The sequence below is a fragment of the Alosa alosa genome, chromosome 2 (genome assembly GCF_017589495.1).
Source record: "Alosa alosa isolate M-15738 ecotype Scorff River chromosome 2, AALO_Geno_1.1, whole genome shotgun sequence".
Taxonomy (NCBI): domain Eukaryota; kingdom Metazoa; phylum Chordata; class Actinopteri; order Clupeiformes; family Clupeidae; genus Alosa; species Alosa alosa.
This window is the reverse complement of record NC_063190.1, coordinates 37,005,265-37,031,800: the sequence shown is the minus strand read 5'-3', so window position 1 is coordinate 37,031,800 and position 26,536 is coordinate 37,005,265. Positions and strand designations below refer to the sequence as shown.

The following is a 26,536-nucleotide window of genomic DNA, read 5'->3' as shown; positions in this document are numbered from 1 at the left end:
GCCGGACAAATAAAGGCAGGTTCCCATATACAAGACGGGGTAACAATTGCCTATACCAACAATTGCCATCAGTCCACCAGCACTAGAAGACATTGTTTCGATTTAAGTCAATGAAATAACACCTCTTCTTAATATTTTATTATATTGTTGGTTGGATTAATAGCCTACGGTTGGCAAAGAAAAGTCGTTTTCCTACCATGGGTCTCCAACACACGTTCTCAAGCTCACTCTCTTGCCGCCCCTTTCAAGGTAATTGCCAGGCTGAAGCCTACTACATTTAAACACAATTGTTGCGCGACTCAAGGCATTCCAGCCTACGAATTTAATAAAAAGTACTAAATCATGCATAATTAAACAATAACTCAATTTAGGCTACTTGGCTACGCAAAGTTTCTATTAGGCTACAGCACAACCCCTATTCATTGAATGGCTGCCTTGTCTCGCAATAATCAGCGGCACTTGTTTCACTTCAGTGTCACAATCCCAACACTTTTTCAACTGCATGAAACATAACAGTGAACCATCAAATATCTCCCAGATTTCAGTGCCCATCAGTCTCAGCATTTAGCAATATAACAAAAACAGTCCAAAATGTTATGCTTTTGATAGCCTACCGGTATGCCGCTCCAAACGAAACGCATGTCTAAATGCAGGTTATAAATGTAAAAAGCCTGCCTCGAATAGCCTACCAGCTTGCCTCAAATAAAGATGCTGTGCTTTGCAAAAGACCCCAGCCACTGTGGTTAGTGATGTGATGCTGTTAATGGGGAGTTTTACATAGTTAGCGCAAATCCTATATGTTATTATTTATTTAGCGTAGGCTACCTATAAGGCTTTTTTTCCTTATCAAAAGTGAGGGGGATGACGGCCGTCTCTTCAGCACTGCGGGGGACATACTGTATCCCCCACGTCCCCCGTGTCGTCTCTTCAGCTCTGTGGGGGACATGTCCCCCACGTCCCCCGTGCCGTCTCTTCAGCACTGCGGGGGACATGTCCCCCACGTCCCCCGCGCCTCCTGAGCCCCTGGTCTCTTGTGTCCAGGTGGGTGAGGGCTGGGAGGAGGGCAGAGCAGATTGCATCCTCTGTGGACCATTTGGCTCGGTTTGTAAACTGGGAGGGGGGCTTTATTACATTTTGTACCTGTATCTATACCCTAATGGGTAGATTAACTTTAGCATTTTGTACAGGTATCTATACCCTAATGGGTAGATTATCTTTAGCATTTTGTACAGGTATCTATACCCTAATGGGTAGATTATCTTTAGCATTTTGTACAGGTATCTATACCCTAACGGGTAGATTATCTTTAGCATTTTGTACAGGTATCTATGCCCTAACGGGTTTATCTTTTGTAGTACTGAGCATGTAGTGTGAGTGTAAGCGTGTAAGCGTGTAAGCGCACGCGTGTCACAGACAGACCAGTCCTTGGTGTAGGATGGTGTGTAAAGTGTGTGTGTACCCGTCCTTGGTGTAGGATGGTGTGTAAAGTGTGTGTGTACCCGTCCTTGGTGTAGGATGGTGTGTATAATGTATCGTAAATAAATAAACGCTCTTCCTTAAAATACAGGGGGCATAAGTATACACACCCCTATGAGCCCCTGATACTATACCCCATAGACGGCATTGAGGCAGGCAGACTTTTAAGGCCAGTTATTTCATGGATCCAGGATACTATGCATCCTGATCAAGTTCCCTTGGCCTTTGGGATTAAATTAACCCCACATCATCACATACCCTTCACCATACAAGACTGGCATGGGGTACTTTCCATAAGATCATCTTTCAATGCAATGCAAACTAGCTATTAGACTAACTGAAATATGGCAAATGATTAGCACACTGGACAAATGGCTCCCTCTAGTGGTCTACATATGTTACAGGCCCAACTATAACACTTCAGTCCAGTTTTAGAGGTTTTTTAAATTCTATACATTTTTGTAATTGAACTTGAAGAACCAGATTATGTGCTTTTGTAATGAAAAGCTTATTGTAGCCTGCTGACAACAGAAACCTTAACACAGTGGTCCCCAAACTTTTTCTTCAGAGGGCAAGCTCACTATGCCTGGCTCTAAGAGAGGGCCAGAGACTCGGGAGTATTTCAGTAACCGTAAATAGCTTAGTGCTGTGAACAACAGCAGTCTACCTTAGTTGGGGTCCGCACAATGTCCGCCTTGTTGTTGTCCCTGTCAAGGTTGCCATGGTCGTGGACACCTCAACAGGCACAGGCAAGATCTACATTTAATCATATTTACTGTAATCATGCATTCTAATACAATTGTTAGCTGTTCTCAAACTATGAGTTTCATGAATGCTGGAAAAAACATCTGAAATGACCACCATTCTAACTTTCACTCACAGTTAACCTGGATCAGAATGATCAAATTTGGAAATCCCATGTTTTACAATCCAGGATCAGATAATCCATGTATCTTTTATGCCTGTTTTTCAAAGCAATTGAGGATTGGATCCACCTGATCCAGATACAACCTTCAGGATTACGAAATCCGGATTACCTGTGTTTCTAAATGGAACTATATCACAATCTAGCCTAGTGGCTATGTGAAGAACAACAGCTGGCCTGAGGTAGCTTTATCTAGAGAGATTGAAAACACCACAATAAAACGATACAAACACCCCTTTCCATTATCAGACCCCTCATCTTATCAACGACAAATAAATAAATACAAACATTCATACTTCGACTCTAACATTACTGTAACATGTTGTGCCTGAAATCCACCCTTCTGTTGGGATCAGGGTAATCTTCATTTTTGGATCAAATTTATCCCAATTCAATTCAAAAGTTTTGAACAACAAAAAGTGAAGGTGTTATCCAGATCAAAAACAAGATTAGATTATGTGATCCAATCTGATTTCAGGATCCTTATTTCCCTTTGAACAACCCATTTTCAAGGTTTGATCCAATCAGATTTCTATTGAGCTGGGCCCTGGTGAGAACTGTGTGAACTCTCCTGTCTTTGTATGAACATTTGGACGAGTGAATAAAAGATAGAAATAATTATCCCAGAAATATGACTTGAATAGAAGTTAAGCCTATTAACAATTAATTGATAAACTTCTAGAATACTTTACAATACATTGTTTGCAGATAGGCCTACATTATCCGTTTTCAATGGCAAACTCGAAACAGCGCCAAAACAACCACCAGTGGACAAAAAAGTATTTGACACAACACAAACACATAGATGAGACAGGACAAGAATTTCAAGTTTAATTATTTTTTATTTAAATTCTGCAAAGAAGAAGTTAATATAATTTCAATGACGATCAATTACGCACACAAAACACTTTTCAAACACGTATCATTTTCAAACTGAATTTATTGAATACTCTGCAACAAAAAGCAATCTTCCCAAAATAAAAACCTAAAAAGATCTGCCCGGTCATAAAAAATTATTTTCTCATCTTTTCTTTTTTAATTCAACAAAAGTGACGAAACCAGGCTTGAGACATGTAGACCCACATGTCATGAGATGAATTTTATTTACAAATCAAAAGGTCATGTAAAACTCTGTTTGCCCCCAACCATTTAATCAATAAATTATCCATTGCATTTTCTCCAGAACATTAATAGATTAGTAGTCAAAAATATTTGCCACGTCTAGCCATTGGTTTTAAAGAATTACGTGTACACTTTCAGGAGAAAACACCCTTTGATCTAGTCAACAAGAATTCTTGTCTTCCCATTTATCAATAATACACAAAAATAACAAAAATATCTTTATTTATAAATTAAATGTACACAATTCTCCAAAGTACGCCTTAATTTTTCTCAGATAAGCATTCACACAGCAAAAAACACCTGAATGTTGCAGGCAATTTCAAATACAAAAATGTATTTAGAGTATGCATTACTGGGGCACGCTGCCTCAGGACTTGTCAAGTACAGAAATAGGCTCTCTCTCTCTCGTCTTTCACTCCGATAAATAAGCAACCACTCAGAGAGGGGGGAAGCAGCACTCTTCCAACTTAACCTTTACGTCATTCTCCTCGGCCACCTGAGCGTCTGAGCCCAAGGCCTCGGGCTCCTGCTTAATACTGCTGAAACGGCACGGCTCATCAGCCTCCTCTTGCTTAACCAAAGCATTTAAGGGATTCTCTGTTAGCACTTTATTGGGGGAAGGAGTACACTCCCCGAACGAAGATGTCTGCAGGAAAAGAGGACAGCGATATGCATTTCCATCCATTAACATCAATAACACACATGCATTACAGCAATGGCCCTTCACATCAATAACATTTGCTTTTTATTTCATGACTGATGCATCATTTTCTGCTGTGGTAGATGACTGACACACACACAATCATGCTTAGTAAATTACATTTCAAAAGAATATTCATATTAAGACATAACCCAAGCTCAACCATTTTTAAGAGAGGTTTGGTCTGGTGTGTGTGCTTACGTTTTTGTAGTCGTCGTAACATGATGGATGATATGTCTGTGGGAAGAGAAAGATAATTGGCCTCTTTATTACCACCATGTTCTCTGAGAAAATATTTCATCAGTACACAGACCGGTTTGCAATTGGCTGCTTTGCAAGCTAGTGTGTGCAGAGCATGCACACACACACAGGCATGCACACACACACACACACACGTACACACACAGGCACGCACACGCACACACACACACAGGCACGCACACACACAGGCACGCACACACACACACACACGCACACAGGCACACACACACACACACACCGCCCTGCATACCCACCTTGTCATCAACTCTGATTGCGTCTTTGAGGTGCCACTCCTCCTCATCCTCCTCCCAGTACGTCTCAAACTGCTCCTGGCAGATCTCACAAGTCTTGGACACACACACACACATATATACACATACACACACACGCGCACACACAGACACAGACAGACAGACACACACACACAGAGAAAGAGAGATTCATGAAAAGACAATCATTTTGCACACATACAAAAACATCCATCCTGAACCATACCATACAGTTTTGAATGTAATGGAACAAAACATGTTGATAGGTATGTTCAATATATTTATTGCCCTCTGTGTATAGACTGCTTCGGCAGTACAGGTGCCTAACAGTAATAATACAAATTAAGAATCGTGTGCCTTCATGCGAACAGCCCTTACCTCATCGACCACGTCGGCCGCGGCTTTGACACTCTGGAACTCCTTCTCCTTCGCAGCCTCCTGAGTCTTCTGCACCACCTCCTCGTACACCTTCTCAAAGAACTGGCTCTTGGCCCGTTCCTCCAGGTCCGCAATCTCCTCAAACTCAATCCAGTCCTGGCAGCACAGGGAGAGAGAAAACAGCTTCATGTTACTACTTGCTTCCACTCAAACACGCGCCCGCACCAGAACGACAGAACAAGCAGTTCTGTAGAGCACTGGCCCCGCCCTCAATCACTCTCTTGCTCAACACCCCAGTGCAACTAACCCACAGCTGCCATTAGGACATCTACTCTTTGTAGTTTTCTAAGGCTGTGTGTGTGTGTGTGTGTGTGTGTGTGTGTGGTGCGCGTACGTACCGTCATGCTGTAGTACCATCTCCTGTGTGTGACCTTCTTGCTGATGTCCTTCTCGGAGCGGTTCTGCCTGTAGTGCCAGTCCAGGTGGTCGGCATAGATGTCCGTCTGTGAGGAGGTGAAGCGCATGCCGCACGAGTAGCACTGGATGCCCGTGTACAGCTTGGTCACCACACTATCGTACCTCCTGCCACACACACACAGGAGTGTTTAGTCTTCAGCAGCAAAAGCACCAGACAGTAGCAACGCAACGTGTGTGTGTGATCGCCTTAGCAACGCAACAGGTGTGCGAGATGGCGTTTAGATTTCTCAAACATGCTACAATGAAACGACTAGAGACCAGACGTCCACCAAGGCCAACGGGCCCCTGTTCTCAGTGTTCAGTGAAACAGATGCCCTCCAAATGTAACAGCTTCTTCAAAGGTCCCCTTAACGCCTCATATGTGTGTGTTTTGTTTTTTTTTTAAGTTTTGCATAATTGCTCTGACAGAAAGACAAATACAGGCAGATAAACTGAAGTATAAACATGAGGTCCGTGGGAATAACGCAACACATCAACAGTTTTCTGTCTGAATATCAGTGATGTGATGGAATAGTACGCACTGCTTCATGTCGTCCAGTGAGAAGCTGGTCAGGTCTGGGAGGTCGTCGTCAACCTGCTCCTCTTCCTCCTCTTCCTCCACCACTCCTGGGGATGAAGGTGCTGCAGTAGACTCTGTAAAGCAAAGCAGCCCAGAGTGAAGCAAAGTGGTGGCTTTCACACTAAAGATCACCCAGTGAGAGCAGCCTTCATTACCCAAGAAAAAGCTACTAGAGAATAACCAGCGGCAAATCTATCTACCACTCCCCCTCTCTTCTACCACTCTCTCTACAAGGTAGATCAACATGGCCGAGACACTCACCAGTCTGAGATGCGTCTGTGGTGGCGGGCTTAATGATGCCATTGGAGAGGAGTTTGGCCAGCAGTTCGTTGACGTCCATCTGGCCGAGGTGGTTGTCTGGCTGCCCAAACGGAGCGTCTGAAGGACACAAACGCAGATCAACACTTCTGTTCACATTCATTTGTTAGTGATGCACTGAGAAAACAAGCTGTGTGTGATCAACTGATCTGGTCCAGAGCAAAAACACACCAACCCCCACACACACACTTCAACAGTAAAAAAAAGAGTATGCCCATGGTACTTACTTGGTTGACTAAAAGACACTGTGTTCTGTGGCATGAATGGCTGGCTGAGGTTGGACAACAGGCTCATCTGAAGGATCAGAAGTTGCAGTATGCAATAAGGAACATGACATGTGCACAATAACACACATATTGAGGCACAAGTTTGGGGAAATTCTGTTTTTAAAACTTAGTAGTATATTTTATTCTTTCGCCCTGCTCTGAAAACCAAAAGACGACGATTTTATAGTTAAAATTCTGTGGTTGATGTTTTTTATAGCAAGGCCCCATAGTTCAGTACTGATGCCCCATATCTTCTACCATAGCATCCCTTGTTCAGGCCATTAAACAGCCTTAGTTGCTGATATGGCTTTAAATGAATCAAAAACAAACAAAATACTATGTTTTATTATTTATCTCAATAAACTGTGTCAAAGTCATGAAGTACTTTGTAATATTTAGATGTGTGTATGGAAATCTAAGCCTAAGAGCCAAGCTAGTATTAGTGCTCTGGCAGCAGGCAGACTTACAGGCTGCTGCGGGTTCCCAACGGGAGGTCCCTGGTACGGGCCCACGGGTCTGAAGGAGTTGGGGAACCCTGTGGAGGTGGGGACTTGCGGCACGTTGAAGTTTGGTCCTTGAGGAACGTTCTGCGGTCCGAGGAAGGGCTGTGCGTTCCCGCCGAAGGGCTCGGGGAAGCGGCTGGTCATGTTGAAGTTGGCGGGCTGTGGGGCCATAGGGCCAGGGCCCTGCGGCACGTTGAACACGGGCTGGCCCTGCGGCCTCATCTGGTTCTGGGGGGCGAAGTACCTGGGGGGTCCTGGTGGCGGTGGGCACTCGTGTCTGGGCATCCCCTGGGGTTGTCCCTCGAACCTGATTGGTCCAGGCGGGCCGGTGGGATTCTCAAAGCACATTCCAGAAGGCTGGTTGCCACCGGGGCCGTCGAAGCGCATGGGGCCGGGCTGACTGGGCGGCCCCTCGTAGCCCGCGTTGCCGTGAGGGAAGCCCATGGGGGCCTCGAACCTCCCGGGGCCCTGCTGCTGCTGCAGATGGGGGCCGCTGAACCGCGGCGGGCCCTCAAAGCGGCTGGGCTGCATGGGGCTGTCGAAGCGGCTGGGCCCGGGGCCCGACGCGGGGCCCTCGAACCGGTTGTGACCCCCGGGTCGCTCAAACCGTCCGAAGCCCTGCTGAGGGTGAGGGCCGTCGAACCTCATTGGCCGGTGAGGCATGTGGCCGTCATATCTGCCCGCCCCCTCAAACCGTTTCTCGTGCTGCGGCGGTCCATCGAAGCGCGGGCCGTAGTTGGGCTCGTATCTGCCGTGGCCATCGAGGCGCGGGTTTACTGGACCGTCGTACCTCTTGGCGCCGGGGTTCCCCTCGTAGGCGGTCGGCGGGAGTGGCCTGGGGTGCGGCCCTTCTGACCGCGGCTTCCCCATGGGCCCCGGCGGCCCATCGTAAGACGCCTGCGGCGCTTTGTGGCCGTCGAACCTCGGCGGGACGCTCGGGCTGTCGCGCCGGGGCATGCTGGGCTGCGCGCCGCCGTCGTCCGGGAGGTGCAGTAGCACCGACCCGGCGGGCTCGCTGGGCATGCGCCCCACGGGCACGTTCCTCACAGGTCTGGGTGGAACCAGGGGTGGTTCTGCCTCCACGCCCTCGTCGGAGTGGACGCTGTTGGGGCTCTCGAAGCGCGGGATGGGGCTCAGCTCGCCGGCCGGGTCCTCCTGCATCTCCAGGGGCAACGGTGGCGAGCGGCAGTAAGGCGCTGCTGGCGAGCGCCGAGGATACTCCTCCAGCTGCCCGGGGCTCGGCGAGCTCCTGGCCACGCGGCCCGAGTTGGACCGGTCACTTTTCCTTGGCCCCTCGTGTCTGGAGAACAATTCCAGAGGGTCATCGATCGAGCGCCTAAGTGGTTCTGGGTCTTCTTCTAGAGCAGACGTCGTTCTTTCATTCCCTGCTTGTTGGCGATTTCTCTCAGCTAGAGAAGAATGGAAACCAAGTAGATATTATAGATAATGCAGTTACAGTTCATCCTTTAAACAAACTAAAGTTCACATACACCTCTAAAGATGAAGCAACAAATAATGTGCAGATTCTCTCTATCTTGCTCACTCCACATTCACTTCATTCACTCAACAAATGTCTACTATCAATCTAATAAAAGCACCTCTAATTTAAATTAAACAAACGCATTCCAGTGTAACTTAAACAGCACAGAGCAGCTATCAAGCATGCCAACACTAGCTAAGGTGCTTTGTGCCCTTACCTTGCCGCTGCACTCGCGTTCTTACTAGTTTAGATTTGTGCTCAAGGTATAACTGCTCTGCAGATAGATTACCCATCGGGGGGTGTGTGTTCATGTCTTTTCTGTCTTTGGAGGGCAACTGTCCATCATCACTTGAATCCCAAGAACTAGTTCTCTGTTTTTCCTCTTGATACTGGAAGAGCTGTCTGATCTGGTGGGCCACGTTGAGGAACTCTTCACTAGTGATTTCCCCTTCAGCGTGTCTCTTGCTTGCCTGGAATCAGAAGATCGGACAAAAATGAGAAGTGATCAGTTTCAATGTTAACAGCACATCATTACTTACACGAAAGTCACGCATTTTATATATTTCCATGTCTGATACCCGGCGAATTGTCAGCATACCATGTCTGAAATATAACTTAAGTCCAGCAAAATTCGGTGAACCTTTTTACCGCTCTTCTGATATGAATGCTGCATAACCTACTGCTGCCGACTCCTGGCATCTACTACAGGCAGCGATTGTGTAATTACTCCAGCTCTCCCTTATGTCTGGCTAGTGCTTTCTCATTTCCAAGGGGAATATTTTCACCCCTGTCTTGCCACTCGGTTTCGAGGGACAAGGGCTAGGGGGTAAGATGAAGGGGTAAGGGAAGAGGAAGGGGTAAGACAGAGAATTGGGATTCAGCCAGTGTAAGATGTGAAAACAAACCTTTTTCAGCAGATCTGCTTTACTTGCAGAGTTAAGAACGTCAGGGATGTGCAGATTGGCGTCGACGCTGAGGCGATTCTGTCTCTGTCGGGACGGTGTGCATCTCTGAGTGGGGTTCCACGGCTTCACCCTTGGGGTGCTGGGCTTGGAAGGTGGAGACTCATCTGGATGTTTTGGACTAAAAAACAAACAACAAAAGATTTAGCTCTAAAACAACAGTCACACACAAAATCCAACAGAGGAAGGCAAGGAAAAGCCCAACTTGGCCAACACCTGAGGAACTGAAAGCAGCATGCGATTAAAACAGCAGAAGGAAGTAGAGTGTCTTACTGTTTGTCCTCCCATCCACTTTATTATTATTATTATTATTATTATTATTATTATTATATAAACAGCAGAAGGAAGTGGAGTGTCTTACTGTTTGTCCTCCCATCCACTTCTCCACCTCTTGATGTTCTCCTTGGTCTCGGGTGGTTCTCTGGCAGAGTAGGAGTCTCTGAGTTCCGCAGCCCTCTCCTCGTGAGCACGTTTCGGCCTTCTTGGTTCTGCGTTCTTGAGAGCAGTTCTGTCCTCTCTGGTGTTGCCATGGTGACTGAGGTCTTCGGAGTGCAGGTGTTTGCCCACCCCCGGTCTAACCTTGCTGAATTTGGGCGGGGACGCGGACATGCCCTTCAGGCTCTTGGGCGATCGCCGTTCCTTCCTCTTGGGCATCGACGGGGACCTGGAACGCGACCTGGAACGCGACCTCTTCCCACCCAGCTTGCCGATCCTGAAGTCCGGCTTCTCCTGCTTGGCCAGTGAGCCGTTGGACAGTTTACTCCTGGTGTTGGTCAGCCTCTGGTGCTCGGCCATCTTGCTGGCCTCGTCCTTCTCCTTCTTGTCCAGGCTGCGCTTCCTCTCCTTCGGCGCGTCCTCCTCCGGCTCCGCCTTCTCGTGCCGTCGCAGCCTGGGATCCCTTCTGATGCCTTCCGAGGACTTGAGGTTTTCGGGGTCGATTTTACTCCTGCCGAGGACGTCCTTCCTGGCTGGTGATGCCGACTTGGACTTGGCCCTCTCCTCGGCAGCAGCCATGTCCTTTTTGCTCGGCCGCGTCTTCTCTTCTGCTGGCGGTTCCTTCCGAGGAATCCTCATCCTCTCTAGTTTGTTATGCTTCTCCACCGGGGGAGGCCCTCTCTTCTCAGGCACGTTTGGCAGACCGCCGAAACCCTGGGCTTCTCTCCTACTCACTGCCGGCTCCTTGGTGTGTGCCGTCACCGATTCTTTGCCATGTAAATTTGATGCCCCGGCTCTGTTCAAGCGCGGATCCCGTATCGTCGCCTTCTCAGACTGCGGAGCAGGCCAGGAGTTGGGCCCCCCCGCCCCTGGTTGGGTGGCCGCAGGTGTGGGGTGGAGTGCAGCACTGGCCTGGGTGGTGGTTGGTCCCATTCGATTAAAAGCCTAGAGCATCATACAAGGAAGCAGACAGACGGGGACAATGGATGACCATGTTTCTGCTTTCAATACCAAATAATGAGCCTATGACACATGAACTTGCATTCTGCATGCTTTCCTTGACAAAACTAGATACAGCACCCTCCAGAATGATTGGACCCTTTGGTAAAGTTGACTAAAAACAGGTATAGAAAATCGTTTGGCGATTTATTGTGATCTTACATTGAAAACAATGAGGAGAAATTCAACCTGGAAGGGAAACAAATGTATTTGAAAAAATAAACAAAAAAAACCCCAGAAATTCTCAAAAAGACAACAAAAACATGTTGCCCACATTTATTGGCACCCCAAGAAAATCTCATATAAAAAGAATCTAACAGAAGCTTTTTCCTCTCAGGGTTCCCACACCTTGGGACAAATTCAAGGACCTTTCAAGGACTTTCCAGGCCCAATATCCTCAAATTCAAGGACCTAATGTGTCGATAAATTTCAAGCACGGGCATGGTTAAATCATGTTACCTCAACAGACCAAGGATACCTTGTTGCAGTTTTCTTTTATTTTTGGTCATATGACAGATGGTAGGCCTATTCTATTTTTCATGTTTGTATTTTGCATAAAACTGAGCTGAAATAAACTTTTCCTAAACAAGTTTAACTCGTTACCATGAACATGTTGGTTTAGTCATCAATATGTTAAATTAAATATTTGGGCAACAAACACGACATGCGGGAAACGCACAGAAATCACGCTGGCCGTGTAGTTCTAACCAACGTAAATCAGGCATACGCATAGGATCGACAGAAGTGATGGCGAAATAATGTAAACATGTTAATAAGTAGACGGCATTCTATGGAATTTTTTCCTAAAAAAGAAATTAAAGGACTTTCAAGGACCTCCATTTATTTATGTCTGTTTTCGAAAACTTTCAAGGGGCTTGAATTTTTTTTTCAGATTCACAAACTTTCAAGGACCCGTGGGAACCCTGACTTCTTTAAGTTAATCAGTGTGTCTGTAAACTTTCAGGAGTGGTTCATGACTAAAGTATGAAAGTAGTGACACACAGGCTAAATACCCTAGTCATTTTTCAACATCTGATCAACTGGAAATGTGACAAACATGCTTGGATAAAGACCCATGGTTATCTTGCCCCCACACGCAGTATGGAGGATGGTAACATATGGAATTTTTTGCCTAAGAACCACTGTTGAAGAGTTACCCAAAAAACTTCTAAAGTGACCTCACTGATAATAAATTATTTAGAGGGCATGCCAGGTATAAGTCATTTAATTACAAATCTAAACGGCAGGAGTTACTAAATGGTACAGTCACTTTGTCTGGAAGTGTGGTGTATTGTCAGATGAAATGAAAATTTCGAGAAAAGTGAGCAAGAAACACTTTAGGTGGGTTTGGTGTACATTGAAGAATGACTATACTAAAAAGAACCCCATGTCTAATTAGAATTATGGTGGAGGGGCTGTGCTATTGTGGGGCTGTTTTTATTCCCAAAAGGTCTTCGAAACCTTATTACGGTGCATGGTATCCTGAACCCAAAGAAAAACCTGAACATTTTCAAAGGAAATCTGTCTCTCTACCAAGACACTAAAAGTGGGTGATGATGGGATCATTCATCAGGTCAATGAACCAAAACAAAATGTCTAGATCAAAACAAAAATGGTTTAGTGAACACAAAATCAAGCTTCAGCCATTGCCATCTCAGTCCCCTGATCTAAACACCATAGAAAAACAGTGGGGTGAGTCAAAGAGGAGAATGCACAAGTGTGGACCCTAGGAATCTGAACAATTTGGGGAGATTTTGTACGGACGAATGGTCTTAAATCCCTTGCTTTGTATTCTCCAACTTTATGGGGCGTCATAGGAGAATATTACAAGCTGGGCAAAGGGAGGCTTAAGAAGGTATTACAAGCAGAGGTGCAAATAATTATGACCCGGCAGCGAAGCGGCAGCCATATAGGTTTAGTGAGTTTTTTTCTTCCAGATTTTTTTTCTTTCTTTTTTCTTCAGTAATTGTGTGTCAACGATTCCCGGGATACACAAAACAAAAAAACACACACACTCATTTACACACTCAAAAGTAGGGGATGGAGTAGGAGACTGAGACACACACACACTCATTTACACACTCAAAAGTAGGGGATGGAGTAGGAGACTGAGACAAATTGACAAGCGTGATTTATTTAGAGAATCTGCAGGACTGGGCGGCGGTCGTATTTTGTACCTCTCTGCGGTACATCTAGTTGTGAGTGACACGTTTGTATTAAAAATATTTTTTTATGAGATTGAGCTTTTTCACAAAATAGTACATAATGTGCTTCCCTTCAAGGTTGGACTTTTCCTCATTGTTTTCATTGTGAGACTACAATAAATCACCAACAGATTATTTGTAATATTTTGTCAAAAATCATTAGCAAAGGGTTAAAAAAAGGGAAGGTTAACTCTAACTTCAAAGTCAAAAGTGTACATGGCCAAAACGGACTAGAGTATAAAATAACAATGCACTGAACGATCTGAATACTCACTCTGGACTTACACAACTCTGTAGGTAATTAATAAATACTTTATTAATGTTCTATAACAGGAGCATGCTGATACCACAAAGTTTGAGGCTTGGTATTATTACCTTGATACTACACAGCTATTCATTCACTAGACTTATGGAGCTCCTGAATACACAGGATTAAGAGTTTGAGCTAACAATACAACATTTACCTTTATTGACAGACAACTGACAAATGAATGATGCACATCGTTAACAGTTGCTGAAAACATTGCTTGCCAATATGCAAAGGGCAGGCAAAATGTTGACTTGTGCATGCATAATCAGGCAAAGTTAGGCGCAGTGGCCAAATTATTATGCACATGCAGATACAGGACACTCTTGCAACAAAGAACAACGTTGACAGGACAATGTGTGAAGACACCGTTTGAATAGCAGCACAATACAACGGAAACGCCAATCACAATAATGTGGGATCAGCTTTGATTGCACACATTAGTGACGCTATTTAGAGACTCTTAAGTTTATTGCTTTGCATGCCTTCTATTGATCTTTATGGTGAGCAATGTGGCACTGCTATATCTGTTGACTAACCCAGTGTCTGCAAGCAAAACAGTGAGAACAGAACGGCTTCTGCCACTCTAATCATCTTCACTGACTCACTACTACACTAGTCGTCATTAGTGTTAATACGGATGCATAGTGTTTTGTTTGACAGACAGGGAAAACACCACAGTGACGCTACGACGCTGTCATTTCTTTGTCTCCTTTGACTGGAGGCACCTTTAGCGCACAAGTGCATTAGTTGTGTCAGCTGCTCTATTGAAGTCCAAGACTACAAATGTTACGGATCTCCCACTCTTCCCACAGCTCTTTAAGGAAAATGAAAAGGCCATCGCTGCACTCACCAGTTGCACTTTTATCTGCTCAAGCTCAAGTTCTATCCTCTTCTGCTGAAGTTCAATCAATTCCTTCTGCTTTGCGAGCAACTGCTGCCTGGCTTGTCCTTCTCCACTCAAAGAGCCTTTGGACTGCTTTATAAGATGATTGCACTTGTTTGCATAAGCATATTCATTTTTACATAATATTTTGTTCAAAAGTGTGTGTGTGTGTGTGTGTGTATTAATAAGCTGTTTACATGGTTAATGCCATATGTTCAAATCTTAATGTTTGTTGTAGTGAACTGAAAACATCTAAGCTAAACTGAGTAGTGTCAAGGTTTAGACACAGCTGCAGCTCACCAGTTGTATGCATTTTAAAGCATACAATTTCCACTACCAAAACAAAAACAAAATTTGCATTACATTTTTAATGTGTGTATATGCGGTCAAATCCAAGGGGCTTATATGGGAATTACATGCACATAGTTCATATAGAAAATCTGCTGATAACAACCCTACCTAACACTATTTGGAATTCTGACACTCAAAAATGTAGTCACCTGTTCAAGCTCTCTGGTGAACACCAGTTTTTTATGGATGATTTCACAACACTAGCCCTGCAGAAGGAATGTCATGTTTACTCAACTCACCAGTTGTACTTTGGCCTGCTCAAGCTCAAGCTCTATCTTCCTCTGCTGGAGTTCAAGCAGCTCCTTCTGCTTGGCCAGCAGCTGCTGCCTAATGGCCTGCTCCTCATTGATTTTTTTCTCGGTGGCTGATGGCGGGGGCTGTGGCGTAACGGCCTTCGGAGGAGGAGTCGGAGTCGGAGTAGCTTCCTCACTCTGAGCAAAGAAAGACCCGTCACTTTTTAATAACCCAATTCAGTGTGACGTTATAAATGAGAAGCGTGATGACTGAGGATGTATATGCATTCTGTTCTTACCTGCTTAAGAAACTTTGGGTTTACATGAATGCTCGGGTTTTGCAGAGGCTTAATGGGCCAAGCGGGATCTATTGAATTGACCTTCACATCTAATGTGTACAGTTTTGTTGCTGGGAAAATATCATCCCATGTTGAGCGCAACTTGAAGAGGCTTTTTCTAGTGTTCTCTTCCACCTAAAACAAAACGAAAAGAAAATAAAACTCAGTGTGGACCATAATAAACATCTCCTCTGAGTGCTCTGAATGCGCGACCAATGTGCAAACATCAAGTCCTGCCATTCATACCTATAAACATTTACTTCACATCAATGCTCAAGTCAACCAAACAGTGATTGTGTCAGAAGTGAAATGTGTAAAATCCACACAGTGGGCATTGTACGCTTTACTTTACATTGCCGTGTTAAATCCATCATTCCAAAGCCACAAAATCCAACACAAATCAACTTGAAATTACATTTAAAAAAAAGCTTAAAATGGTTGTATACCTTTTCAAATACACAAATAAATGAAGTGACAAGGTTTTTAGCAAACACTGCAAGGTATTCCCCGCCAATGTTCTTCACTATGGAATCCACTAAGTACAAAACCGGGAGCTTCTCTGCTGCTGGCGCCTGGAGCAAGAACACAAGTTTAGAGCACAGAATCTATACAGTTTGCAAGAGACATCATTAGCAAAGGGTTAAAAAAAGGGAAGGTTAACTCTAACTTCAAAGTCAAAAGTGTAGGCTGGTGGAACTAGGGGAAAATAATAATAAAAAAAATAAAAAGTGACAAAAGGTCAACCACTCAGGTCTTCACAGAACAAAAAAAAAAAAAAGAAAAAAAGAAAAGTGAAAGCTCAGCTACAAAAAAATCCAGCGCATGATGGGCGGTGACAGTCTGACAGTCCAAAAAGTCAAGTCCACAAAGGACAGTGTTCAGATTCTTCTCTGCAAAACATCATCCATGAGGGGGGAAAAAAGGGCAAGTTGTCCATTTTCTCAGCAGCAAGATTTCTTCCAGAGTGATTTCAATGTTGTTTGCATGAGAGGGTTTTAAATGTCCTGTTTTGAGGGTTTTTTTTTTTTTTAAGAATGGTACATTTTAATAGCACAGTGAAGTGTCTTAGCTTCAATGTTAATAACCCTTTGAGATGTTTAAGCACAGAAATAGGAGGATTAGGTTTTTGGTATAGTCTCAGAACATGTTCATGGGTTTGGCAAAAAGCTAACCATGTCTTCAGTCTTGTTAGGTGATTTTAAAAAAAAAAAAAAAAAATAAAAAAAAACTTCACCCATTATAAAATGTGGAAAAGGTCTCCAAAAAGTTTTTAAAAAAGAAAATTCTGTTTTCAGTGCATACACACAAAAACAGTTTTTAACAACCCCAAGATAAAACACTGTTGTACTGTTGCTGTTAGCGACACCTTCACACTAAGAGCCAAGCACTAAAGATTGTAATGTAGGCAGTGCCTTGTTTAAACCACACTTTTTAGTCAATACAAGTTTCATTGCTGGTTAAGAAGCTGTGACTGATTTTACACAAAAAATACACTTGGAAAGAAAAAGACAAAAATCACATTTCATATTTTTTATTGTCACATTAAAATACCATTTATTCACATTTAATTCATATAAAACAAAAGCCTAAGACTCCAGTGTATCCGAATTTGTATACTAGTAGAAAATAAACAGGTTGGTGGCAGAATCCTGTAGCGGTGCACTAGATAGGTACTAGGTACTAGATAAACTACATGAAGCCATCAGTTGAAAACAGTCACCCCAACAAAATAGAATACTCGCATTCAATCAAAACATTCCCTTATTTTAATCACATGGGACAAGGCATCAGTATTGCATAGCCTACCCTACAAACATATGTCTGTGGTACATAGCATTATAACGAGCTGTTACAGTTAGGGGCTCACCAACACATTAACTGCTGACGTTCAACTAAATTATAAGAACTAAATTAAAAGGCCATTGAAATAACAGTTTGGTCTATGAAATCTAGTGTAGCACAGAAGTACACCATATACTATCCAAGTTCTTCATTGGTGAGCCGTTTACTTTTATGTTCAATTGAAAAAGTCTACCTGGCCAACTTGCTGACTTTACTCTGCATTTGACAGCAGTATACCACTGACCTAGATCAATTCATTCACCAGCTGATCATATCATAACTACTCTGTATGTTTTAATAAAGTGAAAGTTGAAGAGACTCTCTGAAAACTGAGAAGGCCAAAATAGCACTGCCTCTTGGAGGAATCTACAGTGATTAGTCGATTTACACTACTATAATTTGCTTGTGAATACAGAAATGGAAACTGCATTCACAAAGTGCATTTTGCTAGGTTACATTGTGAGATCTAAATTTGGCCTCAGCAACATGATCTGTATGCCATGCTGGTCTGTACCGGGCATTACCCTGATAACCAATTTAAGCTGTCTACAAGTGTAACGTTAGTTAGCCAGCTAGCTTGCAAGGGTTAGGATAAACTCATATGGACACTATTTCCTACATTAAATTCGACTTCTAGAAATAGTGACAATTTCAAATACAATTTATTTAACTGCTGATAACAGGTGAATTCAATTAGCTCGCCGGTCTCACATCATCCAGTTAGCGCTAAAGTTAACATTACCTTAGTTTGTAAACGCAAGTGCATGCTTTTTATCGATGTTATTTCTGATAAATTTCCAAACAGCAGCTCGTAATATCTGCATTGTAACGAATATGCTTCTGATTAACGAGTGTAATGCAAGTTATCGATGTATAGCAAACTAAGAGTTACCTTTCCAGCTATTTGACAAACATGTTTACTTTTGAAGTTTTCGAAAACGTAAGCATGGGATGTTAGCTGCCCAGAGACGTTACTAGCTAGCAACTAACGTTAATGCTAGTTAATTGCTAACATAACCCATTTAGAATAGCGGCGGAGTGCTAACGTAATTTAACGTTAGTTGGGTTAACCTTTGTTTGAAATAGTTAAGACAAAATACGTTACAGCTTTATCTGAATAAAGGTGACACTTTCAGACGTGCATGTTGCCTAACAATCAGTTTGGTCGTTTTGCCAGTCATTGTTACCCAAGTTTTTGAAATGTCGCCATATCCTTTTAGGCCTCTAACATTACTAAAGCATCTGCTAACGCCAAGTTTGTGGCATTTAAACGTTAGTCATCAGAACTAGCTGAACTGTCTTAATCCTGGTGTAGTGTAAACGTTAACATTAGCTCGCGGCAACTAAACTTATGTTACTTTAACATGCTATGAACTTATTTTAGTCAGAGCGGAGGCTAACTGACACGCCGTTTCAACCATAAGTTAGCGTAGCATGCTCAACTAGTTCTATTCACCTTTTAGGTTAGCATAGCGTTATGTAATGATGCAACGTTCGCTTTGCGAAACCATTAGCGGTAGCTAGATAAATTATATATATATATATATATATATATATATAAACTATATTAGCTGACGTTTAGTTAACTACCTCGCTGAAGAACTTGCAATAACGTTAACGCCACCGAAATAGAAGCAACGTTAGCTTTCTGTTTAAATGGCCATATCAATAATTTAGTATTTTCCTGAATTACCGAACAAGTTTAACTGTTACAAATAAACTAACCTAGAATGCTAGTGAGAATAAAAGGTACTCAATAGTTACCAAGGCCAACTCAAAATAACGTTATGATATAAGCTAACGTTAAATTAGCGGCCTGCATTTCTTGCAAGCTAACATTACGATTAGCAGAACGTGTCCGCCATGTTCCCATGGTCTGCTCAATAATCACACTGCTAGCTACCACTAACGTTAGCCAGCAAACGAACCATTCATTGAAGCCATATTGGCTTGAAAAGAATTCTATTTTCATAAAAACCTTGACGATTTGTGCTTCAATTATTGCGACGATATCCTTGGCGAAGTGAAGATTCTCCTCAGCAAGTATGGTCAGCATGTTGATGTGTGGTTTACTGTTGAAAGTCAAATCTTCCAGGGATGATTGGTATTCTCGACGGGCATCTTCCCTCGCTGCGTCGTCCGACATTTTGATTCGATATATTATTTAAAGTTAGGATTAAATGTATTAGCAAAATACACCCAGTGATCTACAAAGTCCATTCACTCATTCCATATTCTTCGTATTTCCCTTTCCTGAACCAATACGATATTTCTTCAAAATATCGTTAACACTTTTCTTTCGTGTTCTTGTAACAAAACATGGCGTAGGAACTGTACTTCTTCAACAACTCATGCGTCACTGTGAGTGAAATATATGCGCCACTGCGTCACCATCCTCTGATTGGCCAGTTCCATGACGCAGGTTTCCGCTTACGTTTCACGCGTACGTTCTGTAGGCCGAAATGTCCTTACTTTGTCTTTCTTTCATTCGTTCAATATGTCATCTTTGGCCTTTCACTAATATAACTCTAAAAACATACATATTCACAAATTCTCAACGGATAAAAAGGTGCTCAAAAGTTGAAACAATTACAGCCATTTTCGACCTTGTAACGCCCACACACACCTATGACACACCCACTGACCCCGCTGAACCTTGCAGGCCGAGGTTTTGTGGGAAAATAATTTAACTGAAATTTCCATAGGCCTAGCAGTGGCTGGGAGGACAAACCCTAATTTTTAACCCTAATTACCATGTAATTCCAATAATGACATATGTCACAATGATTATAAAAGCTTAGCAATTAATATTTCAAAGTTTACACTCAAGAAGGGTTGATATGGTCGCTTTTCAACACGTCAATGATTGACAAACAAAAAAAACAACAACAAAAAAACTTCAACTGAGCACAAAATCTCCCTTTAGGGGCATGCTGAGTTCTGCCATATCTCCTTTAGGGGCATGCTGAGTTCTGCCATATCTCCTTTAGGGACATGCTGAGTTCTGCCATATCTCCTTTAGGGGCATGCTGAGTTCTGCCATATCTCCTTTAGGGGACATGCTGAGTTCTGCCATATCTCCCTTTAGGGGCATGCTGAGTTCTGCCATATCTCCCTTTAGGGGCATGCTGAGTTCTGCCATATCTCCTTTAGGGGCATGCTGAGTTCTGCCATATCTCCCTTTAGGGGCATGCTGAGTTCTGCCATATCTCCTTTAGGGGCATGCTGAGTTCTGCCATGCCAGTCAGATCTCCTTTAGGGGCATGCTGAGTTCTGCCATGCCAGTCAGATCTCCTTTAGGGACATGCTGAGTTCTGCCATATCTCCTTTAGGGGCGCTGAGTTCTGCCATATCTCCTTTGAGGGGCATGCTGAGTTCTGCCATGCCAGTCAGATCTCCTTTAGGGGCATGCTGAGTTCTGCCATATCTCCTTTAGGGGCCTGAGTTCTGCCAGGGGCATGCTGATCTCCTTTAGGGACATGCTGAGTTCTGCCATCTCCTTTAGGGGCATGCTGAGTTCTGCCATATCTCCTTTAGGGGCATGCTGAGTTCTGCCATATCTCCTTTAGGGGCATGCTGAGTTCTGCCATATCTCCTTTAGGGGGCTGAGTTCTGCCATATCTCCTTTAGGGGCATGCTGAGTTCTGCCATATCTCCTTTAGGGGCATGCTGAGTTCTGGAGTTCTTTAGGGCCATGCTGAGTTCTGCCAGTCAGATCTCCTTTAGGGGCATGCTGAGTTCTGCCATATCTCCTTTAGGGGGCATGCTGAGTTCTGCCATATCTCCTTTAGGGGCATGCTGAGTTCTGCCATATCTCCTTAGGGGACATGCTGAGTTCTGCCATATCTCCCTTTAGGGGCATGCTGAGTTCTGCCATATCTCCTTTAGGGGCATGCTGAGTTCTGCCATATCTCCCTTTAGGGGCATGCTGAGTTCTGCCATATCTCCTTTAGGGGCATGCTGAGTTCTGCCATATCTCCTTTAGGGGCATGCTGAGTTCTGCCATATCTCCTTTAGGGGCATGCTGAGTTCTGCCATATCTCCCTTTACTTTAGGGGCATGCTGAGTTTCTGCCATATCTCCCTTTAGGGGCATGCTGAGTTCTGCCATATCTCCCTTTAGGGGGCATGCTGAGTTCTGCCATATCTCCTTTAGGGGCATGCTGAGTTCTGCCATATCTCCTTTAGGGGCATGCTGAGTTCTGCCATATCTCCTTTAGGGGCATGCTGAGTTCTGCCATATCTCCTTTAGGGGCATGCTGAGTTCTGCCATATCTCCCTTTAGGGGCCATGCAGTTCTGCCATAGTTCTCCTTTAGGGGCATGCTGAGTTCTCCTCCTTTAGGGGCATGCTGAGTTCTGCCATATCTTTAGGGGCATGCTGAGTTCTGCCATATCCTTTAGGGGCATGCTGAGTTCTGTCCCTTTAGGGGCATGCTGAGTTCTGCCATATCTCCCTTTAGGGGCATGCTGAGTTCTGCCATATCTCCTTTAGGGGCCATGCTGAGTTCTGCCATATCTCCTTTAGGGACATGCTGAGTTCTGCCATATCTCCCTTTAGGGGCATGCTGAGTTCTGCCATGCCAGTCAGATCTCCTTTAGGGGCATGCTGAGTTCTGCCATATCTCCCTTTAGGGGCATGCTGAGTTCTGCCATATCTCCCTTTAGGGGCATGCTGAGTTCTGCCATGCCAGTCAGATCTCCTTTAGGGACATGCTGAGTTCTGCCATATCTCCTTTAGGGGCCATGCTGAGTTCTGCCATATCTCCTTTAGGGACATGCTGAGTTCTGCCATATCTCCTTTAGGGGCATGCTGAGTTCTGCCATATCTCCCTTTAGGGGCATGCTGAGTTCTGCCATATCTCCTTTAGGGACATGCTGAGTTCTGCCATATCTCCCTTTAGGGGCATGCTGAGTTCTGCCATGCCAGTCAGATCTCCTTTAGGGGCATGCTGAGTTCTGCCATATCTCCCTTTAGGGGCATGCTGAGTTCTGCCATATCTCCCTTTAGGGGCATGCTGAGTTCTGCCATGCCAGTCAGATCTCCTTTAGGGACATGCTGAGTTCTGCCATATCTCCTTTAGGGGCCATGCTGAGTTCTGCCATATCTCCCTTTAGGGGCATGCTGAGTTCTGCCATATCTCCCTTTAGGGGCATGCTGAATTCTGCCATATCTCCTTTAGGGGCATGCTGAGTTCTGCCATATCTCCTTTAGGGCCATGCTGAGTTCTGCCATATCTCCTTTAGGGGCATGCTGAGTTCTGCCATATCTCCCTTTAGGGGCATGCTGAGTTCTGCCATGCCAGTCAGATCTCCTTTAGGGACATGCTGAGTTCTGCCATGCCAGTCAGATCGCAGTAAACTAGATTTTTACAGAAAATAATTCAAATTTGCATGGTAAAAACACCTCAGTGTCATCAATTGTTCCATGATGAAGAGAACAAACTACCTCAGTGATATGGGCCTATCAATCACTTTATAACACTTTTCTTGCACTAGATGGCTGAGTTGGAACAGATGGCCAAGAGTTAGACTACTGAGACATGCATACAGGACAGAGAATGTCCTTCTAATCTGAATGGATTTGTAATCTGAAGTGTCTTCTAATCTGAATGGATTTGTAATCTAAAGTGTCTTCTAATCTGAATGTCCTTCTAATCTGAAGTGTCTTCTAATCTGAATGGATTTGTAATCAGAAGTGTCTTCTAATCTGAATAGATTTGTAATCTGAAGTGTCTTCAATATAACTTTTTTCAAAGCCATTTGTTAGATTTTCCTTGATTAATACATGGTCATATTATAAGCTATGTCATTATGTCAAATTCAAATTCAAAGGGGCTTTATTAGCATGACTGTTTGGTACAGTGTTGCCAAAGCTAGTGTTACACATAACACAGTAGTATCACAAGGGAAAGAAGACAGAGATACAGCATACAATGTAGAAACATGTGAGCACAACATAGACAGTAGTCCTGTACTAAAAATGTTAATAGACACAGCTACCACAAGCCAGCCTTTCCCCTCACGAGCCACTAGGTGGTGTACACACAGCACATACCGCATTATCATAACACATAGGCATACTATCTGACTAGATCTACACACAATTTGAATGAAAGGTGACACCTTCAAGGTGCTTTACAAGAATAAAACATAGGTAGCTTCACTTTGCATTGGCTCCAGATGTGCTTTTGGATTAGGGCACAAGTAAACACTTCAGGCCAACTGAGCAGGAAGGGAAACAATGCTAGAATTTCAGTATCAAATAAGAAGTATTTTTATGATGGTTCAAAGCAGCATTAGAGTAATAAAGTGTGTTGGTTGTGGGTTCTGATTTACATTGTAGTGGCCTGATCCATAGAGTAAGTGATTTCAAAGTTACTAAAGTGTCAAAGCATGTGTGCTCAAAGTGGTTTGGACACACACACACACACACACACACACACACATTCTTCTGAAGAACTGTTCCTCTCAACACTTCCAGTCTGCTGGGAAGTTCAAAGTTTATCAGAGTGTGATTTGGTGGACACAAGCCAGGTATTCTATGCCAGAGGTTACTCTGTGGTCAGTAGATTTATGTGCAAAGCATGCAATCCAACAAACACATCTCTGTCCAAGGTTGCACAGAGAGCCTTTTCCTGTCATATGTCAGGTCTTATCGCTTTTCCAAGCACCAACTGAAATGTGGAAGGCTGCCTGCTCCTTTTCTCGTAGCCATCTTCCTTGTTTGTGCCTAATTTCCTGTGGATGCGCAGACAAGAGATATATACCGTATTATAGAGAGATTCAAGGTCCAAAAAGAAATGGTCCAGGTGGGGACTAGCAAACTTTAGGACCTTCCTCCACAGAATCACTAAGAGAAATGAATGTATGATGTTGCTATTTTTACTAACTATTGGTAAACAAATGTTTGAACCGATACAATTACATAGAAATGTGTACTTATTAACTGAGCTTTGTAGAGAACTGTAAAGTTGTGATTTCTTTTTCTGTGCAACTTGCTGGCCTTCTGTTTCCAATTGTGCTGGTTTGAACCGTACTAGTAACTTCAAAGGCCTTTTTTTATCCCATGCAATTAAAAATACAGCACCAAGCAGTCCCACAAATCTGTACGATCTCTCTTTCATTGGAACAAAGAGGGGGAGTGTGTTTCTTTTGAGAGGTTTGGGGCTGAGAGGCACAGCATTATTACTGTCAAATGACGATGCTTGTTAAATCACTTGGGCAAGGTTCAGCTGTCCTGTTTAGAGAGCTGGAGCCTAATCAGTCGGGAGTTTGTTTTAGGCCGCGTCTGGCTGTGGGTGGCGGTGTGAGCAGCCTTGAGGGCACACCCACGGGTGCCCCCAGTGCCAGTTTCTGCCTGGCGTCGGCTGGGTGCTGGGAGATTAGTCTGAAAGTGAGCCTAAGCTAGCGGCACACAATGGGCATGTGAGGCTCCAATCACAGCTGACCTCTGAATGGCTCTCCGGCTCTCGCTATCGTAATCAAAACCGTAACGCTGGTTGTGGAAATTCGAAATACAGCTCATTTAGGTCAACGCTAGACTCTACTCTAAACCATGAAATGTTCCATTTGTAATTATGACCTTGGTCTTGGCCCACAACCAACTGCTATGCACTATTCAGATTCCTCTGCTGTGGAAATTCACATCATTTTAGCATTTAATGTTGCTTTTCAGAGGCAAGAGGGAGAGAGAACGAGGGAGAGAGAGAGGGATAAGGAGAGAGAAAAAGAGGGAGAGAGAGAGGGATAAGGAGAGAGAAAGAGAGAAGGGGGGGGGGGTGTAAAATCTGTCAAACACTCTGGTGGTGACCAAAATGGTTGGGCCAGATCCTGGCTCCCTGGCCAGTCGTACTACAGAGGTTTTCGTGGTAAAATGTTGCAGCTTTTGTTTTATTAGAAATGTACTTCAGATTTATTTAGCCTTTCGTGAATGGACAAACCACAGGAGCAAGAGAACTGGGGGGACTTTTCTTCTTCATTAACTGAAATGCATTTACATTTACAGAGCATTCAAGACAGGCTTTTGTCTAGCAAAGTCAATATTCTGTTTTTTTTAAAGTAAAGTAAAAGTAATGTGTTTTTAGCAGACTTTTTTTAAAAACTCATGAACTCTCAATGACAGGTACAGGAATTGAATCTGGGCCAAGCAATGGTCAGGTAATAACACGAGCCATGCTCTCTGTGTATAGTATATATTTATATACTTATACTTATACGAGCCATGCTCTCTGTGTGACTGAGCTCCACGTCTCAGCAGTGCGGCAGTGGGGCGCTACGCTGGGGGTTTTGTAACATACCAGTCAACCGTGTCCCATGGTTCAGACTGAAATGCGTTAATATTACCCTGCTTCCTAAATGCATTCACTCTGCAACGCCAGCAGGATCAACACACAATGTACAAACCAACCTTTGGACATCCAAGAGCAACGGTGCGTGATAAAATCAGTCGTGACAGAGCCTCAGTTAAAGGCTTCAGTTACAACTTGGCACCAGCTATGATAATGGGAAAGTCATATTGGTAGCTGCTGCAGCCCGAGGCTGCCAAGCACACTGCTTTATGGGAGTTTATAGCGTCTGTTTAAAGCTGAGGGCCCTGTGTGTTTGAGAAGCACTCCAGCCTCCTAGGAGAGCCATTCTGTGCGGTGCTAGATCACAGGTAAACAGGGAAAGAACTTTCCTCACATCTGCAAACGTCATGTTCAGTAATCATACATGTAGGTGCACATGTGAGTCATTTGGAGATGGGTTCACCTGACACTGTAATCATACATGTAGGTGCACATGTGAGTCATTTGGAGACGGGTTCACCTGACACTGTTTGCTGTGTCGTCTGGTCCATTACCTTTAAGTGCTGACACTGTTCCATTCTGCACACTGCAGTGTTTTTCCCATGTAATGCCTTCAGTTAGCTGTGGCGGTACAGCAAGACCCTGCTACTGTTTCTTTATACCCTTGACACTTTCCACCCCCCACCCTCCCCCACCCTCTTGGCACTCTCCACCCCTCCCCCCCTTCTCCACCCCCCCTCACCCCCCCACCGTGGGTTTAATATATAGATTTGGTTTCTCCCGAGTGCTTTTAGGAAAAGCAGGCTGTGCATCTGCACATGGCTTCACTATTATGTCATGTGCACCAAAGCTGTAATTACACTACCCAGGGCAGTTTGGAGAGGAGCTCTCCAGAAGAACCGAGGCCACGGGTGGCAGTTTTGAAAGTATGTTAAAGCCAGGAGCCTTTCTTTCAT

General features: G+C 44.0%; 1 protein-coding gene across 4 annotated transcripts; it reads right to left on the bottom strand.

Moving 5' to 3' along the window:
• Window positions 1–3,323: 3,323 nt before the first annotated feature.
• On the bottom strand, window positions 3,324–19,639 carry pcf11 (PCF11 cleavage and polyadenylation factor subunit). Of its 4 annotated transcripts, none has more exons than XM_048230572.1 (17): window positions 19,270–19,639; window positions 15,896–16,021; window positions 15,411–15,584; window positions 15,118–15,309; window positions 14,495–14,620; window positions 10,058–11,076; window positions 9,640–9,817; window positions 8,952–9,204; window positions 7,219–8,663; window positions 6,713–6,779; window positions 6,429–6,545; window positions 6,130–6,241; window positions 5,530–5,713; window positions 5,132–5,287; window positions 4,739–4,831; window positions 4,425–4,460; window positions 3,324–4,169 (listed from the first exon to the last, which is right to left on the bottom strand). In XM_048230572.1, exons 1-17 carry the CDS (start codon window positions 19,435–19,437, stop codon window positions 3,960–3,962), a joined length of 4,656 nt encoding a protein of 1,551 aa, XP_048086529.1. In that variant the 5' UTR covers window positions 19,438–19,639; the 3' UTR covers window positions 3,324–3,959. The 4 variants fall into 4 exon arrangements, with proteins under 4 accessions (XP_048086529.1, XP_048086540.1, XP_048086531.1 ...); XM_048230583.1 differs by having other exon boundaries at window positions 9,024–9,204; XM_048230574.1 differs by having other exon boundaries at window positions 14,495–14,617.
• Window positions 19,640–26,536: the final 6,897 nt, after the last annotated feature.